This window comes from Cyprinodon variegatus, unplaced genomic scaffold (assembly GCF_000732505.1).
Source record: "Cyprinodon variegatus isolate N-32 unplaced genomic scaffold, C_variegatus-1.0 Scaffold304, whole genome shotgun sequence".
NCBI classification, from domain to species: Eukaryota; Metazoa; Chordata; class Actinopteri; order Cyprinodontiformes; family Cyprinodontidae; genus Cyprinodon; species Cyprinodon variegatus.
The window spans coordinates 180,464-188,361 of NW_015150757.1; the positions used below are offsets into that span (position 1 = coordinate 180,464).

The 7,898-nt window shown below is 39.4% G+C and overlaps 1 protein-coding gene across 2 annotated transcripts in view; it reads right to left on the reverse strand.

Annotated features, from left to right (window-relative positions):
- Window positions 1–2,108: 2,108 nt before the first annotated feature.
- Window positions 2,109–7,898, reverse strand: part of LOC107090624 (attractin-like protein 1) — a 400,529-nt gene continuing 394,739 nt past the window's right edge. For both annotated transcript variants that reach the window (XM_015384120.1, XM_015384119.1), the window contains one exon: window positions 2,109–2,420. In XM_015384120.1, coding sequence (XP_015239606.1) covers window positions 2,299–2,420 — 122 coding nt within the window. In that variant the 3' untranslated portion in view covers window positions 2,109–2,298. The remainder of the gene's footprint in view (window positions 2,421–7,898) is intronic.

Consider the following 7,898-nt stretch of genomic DNA (forward strand, 5'->3'; position numbering starts at 1 on the left):
CTTCACTCAGGACCTGGAAGATGGAAGTCCAGTTTTGATAACACAGGTTGAGAGAACCTGTCCATGATGAGCAAGCATGAAGCGACAGTGGAGAGGAAAAACTCCCCATTGGGAAGAAACCTCTGGCAGAACCAGGCTCAACATGGCTGAACATGGCGGTCTTCTGCTGGACCGGCTGAGATGAGACAGGGAACACAGTAAGAGTTCCGTAGGAATGACACTCTGGGGCTGGAGACGGGTGGAAACGGTGTCATCTGAATGCTGATTGGCTTTCATGGAGGTGTGGTTCAAAGCCGATTGGCTTTGAAGAAGGTGGATAGATGAAAAGCAATGAGTTTCTTCAGTTGAACTTCCGCCTAGGCTCCATATTAGTTAACTTTAACTCCCAGTTCTACGTAGTTATTAATATATTCATAATCTGCTTGTAAAATATCAAAACATACCTCAACTGTCATGATTTCGGTGCTGGTTGCTGACTTTATCAAGTAATTCCTTCCAATTCAATTCAGTTTATTTATATAGCGCCAAATTCACAACACATGTCATCTCAAGGCACTTTACAGTTCAACCACACTTTACAGTTCCACCTGCTTAGCTCCGCCAGTTCTCATTTGCCCTCATTTACCCGACCTGTTCCAGCTCCTATTTATGCTGTCTGTTTCCTGCCATCAGTGCCAGATTATTCTTGATCCTCTGGTGTTGAGGGTTCTCTAGCGGTTCTGTTCTGTGTGCCTGATCCTGATCTGTTTCTGTATTTTGACCTTTGAGGCTGCCTGCCCCTTTACTGATTAGTTTGCCTGGCCTGTCTTCAGACTCCTGTTGGATTCTTCTCTGGACTGAACCTGGATCTGCCTGTTGGCTTTGCCCTGTGGATTATCCTGCCTTCCTTCGTCAGACCGGATCTGATCTCCTCTCAGCTGCTCAGCCTTTCCGGGATCCGGGTCTGGAACTCTCTGGTAGCTGCGTCTTGACAGTCGACAGGCTGGAATCATCATCATTCTCTGGGCACGGGATGAACTCTCGAAAAAGGTTAGTGACTCCTGCGTTCTTAATCATCCCCCCACCGATTATCATAGTCACTAATCTTGTTTCTCTCCAATAGGCGTTTCTGCCTCAGGTGCCCTATCATTATTTGAATAAACACGTTTTAAGTATTCCACTGTCTAAGCTTAATTCTGGGTCTTACTTTCTGAGCCATTACATCAGCTAGTCAAAAAGGCTAATTAAAAAAATACAAACGAATTCTGATACAAAGAAGCATCAAAAGGTTTTAATTGTACAGTTTTTTTTTCCTCAGAGGGACAAAAACAGTTTTGTGAGCTGCCATTTGTTAAACCGACTCTCAGCGTCAATCCAGTGCAAAATTACATACATACAATACAGGTTTTATCAAGTCCTATTTTAACTTTACATCATTGATGCAGTTCATAACTGACTTTACAACATCGACTGAAGGATTTAACGAGCTTAATACAAAGAAATGTTTGACATCCTACAAATCTTTCCTTGATTTGCATAAAGTATGCTTATTTATGTAGTTGAGAAAGAGCCAGATGGTTTTAAACTCTACAGATTCCATCATATCAGTTTCAGATTGCAAGTTAAAAAAGAGTATTTGTAAAAACTGCTCAACTGTTTACATTTATTTTGCATAATTGATAAATAGTTCATGTTTTGATATGTAACAATCAAACAGAAGAGAGTAAAGCAATTAATGAATCTTCATGCTGGATACCATTAGTGGCTTATTCAACAGAAATGTGGGGTTACGTAGCTTCGTGATTGCATAAAACAACCCCTCAGAGGGCGTACGGATAAAGCATTTTGGTCTCAGTGCATTCAGACGGAGCCTCTCGATCACAGAGGACCTGAGCAGTTACAAAATCTACACCTAGAGAGGCGGCACAGGGAGAAAAAACACCAGAATATAGTATCAAAAAAGAACAAATTCAGTTGTTACATCCATGGATCAAGAGGACATAAATGCAAAAAAAAAAAAAAAACAGTTGAAAGTTTAACAGCAGTTTGGTTTTGACTTTGAATAAAGGGCCAAAGTGACTTCTAAGTCAAGAGGGTTTTATTTTACCATCTCATTGGAGCTCTTAGTTTGGTTCAGTGATTTAGAAAAATGGCCTTTTCTTGCATAAACAGATGCGATCAAAACAGGGAAAATGGGAAGGCCAGTACATTTGACTCCAGGATTTGCAGTCCATATTTACTTTCATGTCAATCATATGAAGCCGATAGTCCAAAGTCCACATTTCAGGGCGCGCAGGGGGGTGAATAGGGTCACATTTTTCATACACAAGTTCCCTGATGGTGTACGATGTGTTTCCTGTGTTTCAGACCCAGGCTTCTATCTTTCAAGTCCACCACTCGCTGCTGGGATGTGTCCACCAGAGCGCTTGCTATTGCAATACCTGAAATATAAAACATAGAAAAAGAGGAAAAATTACATGAAATGTGTCAAACTAATGGAGTAGACAAAATGGGATAGTTGGATGTTAACAGCATTGTTGTAAAAACCCAAACCAAATATTTCTGCTTTAATACATAAAGGTAACATGAATCAAAAAGTGTTTTAAATTCCATAACATATAAGAAAAATGATTAAAAAACTTTATGGATATCAGACATTGTGCATACCTGCCTTATTTTCAGTTAGCATTGTATATACTAAGTAAATCCCCCCCGATGCACAGCCCCCCTCATACATGACCATCCATGGTCACTAGACGAGCAGATATATCCCACATTGCTTTGCAAGAGCCCTCCTCACAAAACATCATAGGATTTGTAACAGCGGCCCAGAGCTGCAACAAATAAAGATGGCACAGGCACCGTGCAGGGAGGCGGAGTTACGCGACCAACGGGGAGTAAAAAGTAGTGATCATCTGTCTGAACCATCAGTGAACTAAGTTTACGATATAGTCCCTGCTCTACATAGTGATGGAGGGACTTAGGGGTTAGGGCGGAATTTTTCGACAGAGCTTTAGTTTACCTGGAATGCAGTAAACATGATGAATGATGTCACCTTTGCAGGCAGGTTTAGTGCGATTTAAAAACCGACAAAGGCACTGACTCCCTTTGCTTGGAGGGCTCAGTCAGCTGGTTTGCACAAACCAACTGAATATACAGTGCAGGAAATCTGCTGTGTTCTTTTGGATGCAGGATGTTTTAAGCATTTCACACTCAGGTGCTTCTTTGGGTGTTTTTATCAGGCGCTGGAAGGGGGAAAGCCGATTAAAGACAACAGCATTTATATCTGTATGCGTGCACCTTTGCACAGAATGTTTTTTTTGCAAAGTTCTGATACAGTGAACCGTGAAGCTGAGGATAGCCACCAGCTCTGTTTATCCTAAAACACAGAGGGCGGTGGATTGGCCTGCTGCTACAGATCTGCAACTCTAGGATTCGTTTTAAGCTCTTTTTCTCCAGCACCTGTTGTCAAGGTGGAAGTTTATTTCATTTTGAACAAAAAGTGAAAGAGTTCATGCAAAAAGGTATTAGTCTAAAATACATTCAAAGAAAAATCTTACTGGTATTCCTTTGTCTTTTAAACGCATGAGTTGTAGTTCTTTGGAACTGATTTCTTAAATGAAATGCAAATAAGTGGCTTAATGATCAACCCTATTGCAAAAGTTGATGTATTTATTTTTATTTTCCAAAAGAGGTAGGATCAGGCAAAAGAAACGAGAATTCTTTCTGAGCTCACTTTTCTCCATCACCTTCATGCTCCGACTAAATCACGTTTGTGAGAACTAGAATCCTTACACGAGCACAACAAATTAAATTTCCTCAAACTTTGGTGAAAAAGCCATTGTTTGTGGTCATAAAAGTGCAAAGCTGCTGAAATTAATGAAGAACACAGATGGATGTAAGAAACCTAGAACTAATTTACAACATATATGTCAGGTATGTTGAAACGGAAACACATCTAAAAGAAACTGGACAATGGACCATTGAATGAAAATATGATTAAATTGGATTCACTTCAAAAATTCTTTATCAATCCCAAAGGGCAATTAAAGAATATATAATAATAACAATAAGATAAGATAGGATTTCATGTAAATATAGTAAAATATTAAAATTTCTAGCATAGAGGGCCAACATTTTCAGTGGTTTATGTCACCATAATGGTATCTCTAAATAACTGTACTGACTCCCTATTTATTGAATAATAATAAAATTCAAAATCTTTTTCCTGTCGTATTGGACCCACATAGAGTAACACCATATAGACTCTACAGGTCAACATTTACCTGTTTAATTAGCAACGGACCTGAGTAAGGGGATGCAGAATCTAGTTTCGAGGCTAATACTACCACTTTCCTTTAAAAGTCTATAATGTGTTTATCTGTTGAATTTTATTAGTTATTCATTTGTTTAAAACTATTATACTTAAAACTTAGTAATACCACTGGTCTAGCTTTACATGCTCTGATGATATCAAGTGTTTTGATTGGTGTACAAATGCTGTTTCCAAACATTTCAAGGAAATCCACAGCTGTTCCTGTATATTTAATGCAGACACACAACCTTATAGATTTGAAGCTCTATGGTTTAGATACCATGCACGAATGTTAGGAGTATTAGGATGTATAAGAACCCTCATGTGAATATTTCTGCTTTAAAATGGCTTCCACCTTTGACAAATTGCCATTATAACTGTGTTGATTTTTCCAGCTGAACACACACATCTCCATTTGCAAAATTAAATTGGTCAAACATAATCAAATTATGCTGCAGGTGAGTGAAAGTGCTCATTTGCTACCTGGGTGACCATGCCCATTAATGCCATTGTTTTGTCATGTGAGTTGATACATTATTAACACCCCCCACCACCATGTGGAAACCTCCAACACTCCCCATGTTCTAAAAACTAATGAGGTCATTATGAAAGACAAAATTACCCCAGAACATGACTTTGTGCAGATTTGATGCTGAAAAATAGGTATGCATTACGGGAAGCATCTGTGGCGGAGGAATTTGGTTGCTAACTGGGTTGCAGGCGGGTCACCCATGAATTCGTAAACTTCAAAGAGTGTGATCACTCTAAATGAACAAAGGAGGCATGAAAGCAATGTTTACGATGAGCGGACTGTTGTGAAGTTTTAATACAATGAATATTAGGCCTAGTAGACCAGTAAACAACACCAATGATCTTAAGGAGCAGATGGAACAGTTTGGTTGCTTTTAGTTCATGATTTTAGTTGCATATTTGTGCCATGAAACCTTTTCTTCTCCAGAGAAAGATAAACAGTATAAACACTGGCCAATTTATTATGTAAACCTAAAATGTATATGGATCAATCTCTTTCCTGTTTGATAAAGCTTATAGTTAGAGTGGCTCAGGTTATCCTGAGCTATCTCTATAGTTATGCTGCTATAGGCTTAGACTGCTGGAGGACATAGCGACAAAGATACATGTTTTTGTTCTATTCTCTTGCTGTTCTTAAGTTCTGCAGTATTTGTTCATTCAACCCCTAACTTTATGTGTTCTCTGCCTTTTCTTACCGTATTTGGTCTAGTCTTGTATGTCTTGTGACATCATCCTGGAGACATTATCAACTGGTCTGCTGCCATCAACACCTCAGATTATAAATGACAGGGTTTGGCCTGTTTTTCAGGTATTATTTCCTCTCCTCAACATAACTATGGGACCAGATTTACTGTGACTAACTGTAGGTGTTGTCTTTCATCACCTGGTTCAGGATTTGTCTGAACTATTTGTTTCCGTGACAGAGCCACCTGTACAGCTAGATTACCATTACTTTCTTAACATAGAAAGTATTCATGGATCTTCTATGTATCTTTTGTATCTCTACTTCTGTATCCTTGAACCCCAGTCAGCCTCAGCAGATGGCCGCTCACACTTAGCTTGGTTCTGCTGGAGGTTTTTTCCTTTTTGCCGCATGCATGCTTGGTGTGAGGATTGCTGTAGAGTCAACGACAAAATGCAAGAGTCTGTGTACTCTCACAGCATGCTAGTCCAGGGTATCTGAAGCGTGCAAAGTCAACTATACAGTATAAATGCATTGAATTGAAAGGTGAATTGAAAAGTGAATTGAAAAGGTGCAAGGCTGGATGGATCCACACCATTACATTTCATACTTCTTGCAGGTAAAATGAAGTTTCACTGAGACATTCATCCATTCTGTTCTCGCATAAAATGGTTTTCTGATGCTGTAGCCGGTCTACTCCAGTGCTTGACATGTTATTCAGATTTTATGCCTTTCTACAATCTAGAACCAGTCCACCCAGTCTTTTCTAACCACAGTTAGTACTCGACTGTCCCACCTGGTACCAACACCTATTTTATTGCTATTCTACTGACGGTTTGTACCTCAGCAGGCCTTCAGGGCTTCAAAATACCTAAATGCACAGAGTTGTTGCCATGTGATTAGTTAATTAGCTATTTGTGTTAACAAATAAAAATCCATGTGTGCTCAATGGAGCATAGAACAAGTTCCAGAGCTTTTGGTGACAAGTTGAAATGACACTACTATTGTGCACATGCATGGGAGCGGAGGAAATGCATTACAATCAGCTGCTGTGACTTCACAAATTGGAAGGTTAAAAACAATAATAACCAACATTTATACTGTAATAATGCAGGCAGTGAAGGAAAACTGGCTGGAAAAAACCCCCTGATGTTTGAAAAAGATTTGAGAAGCCAACAGATGAAAGAGTGGGTCTGACAGGAATTCATCCTGATGGGATGGATTGTTTCAATGACAGAGAGGATCAAAGTATCAGAGATCAATTTCAGTTCAATGGAGCTCAGTTTGTAAGCTCTGTCTACTGATTTCTGTTGAGAAGCTATCCACTCTGCCACCAGGAGTGACACAGAGGGAGGACTAAGAGGGGAGGAGGGCGGAATGAGGTCAAAGCAATGAAGGGAAGAAAAGAATGATACCGTGATAGAGGCCTTTATAGGCCACTAGTCAAAGGTCTGGCCACGGAAGGCAGAGGAGTATGACTTCATGTTTTTATTGCTAATCAGATGGCTGATAGAAACTTCATCAGACAATGCTGCAATGGCTATTTGTTTAAACAGACCATCATTTAATGATTAGAACAAAGTCTCTTTGATAGATTGCCGTAATCTCTGTTGTCAGGAAAGTTCATGTCCAACTGTTCCTGGATGTGAGCATAGTTAAAACCAGTGGATAATGTAATTAAAGGTTCTGAGTTAGGGATTAATAATTACTTGCTATGACAGGAAACTATGAAGACACTAAAGAAGGTCATTGGTGAAACACAGTGAACTTCACAGGATCAATCCCAATTCAAATTCACTATTCAAAATAGGAGCACTTTTGAAGTGACATGATTTAATTGATATTTTGACTTGATGTCTCACAAAATCCACTTTATATTTAGATTGTGTAGCATGTTTTCAACATGGCTGAACTCTTCCATGTCATGCAGTCAAGAAGCAGTCTGGTAACAAGTCACATCAAGTCTGGAACGACGTGACAGCAGCTTAAAGAACAACTCAACCCTAAATAGATTTTTCATTTCTTCTTCTACTTTTGGTAATAAAACCAATACATGAATGTCTAAAGTGTTGTCTACATGTGCCAGGGATTATTTTTGCTTTAATCCTGCTTTATTTAGTCTAAAACGCTCTGTTAGGCCCCGTCCTCATTAAAATAATTAGTGTACTGCATCTAATTTTGAAACAGCTTTGGTTTTGTCTCCAAAGATTTTGGTTCCAACTGATCTTACAGCAACGTGCAGCCCCTCCCTGTCCTTCACCTTTGGTAGAGTCAACAGTAAAAGCTTGATCCAGAGGAGCTGCAGAGTGGTGCAATGGATTAGACAGCTTTTAGCTTTACGGACGACATGACGTGATAGAAGCGCATATGGATGATACTTATCGACTCAGA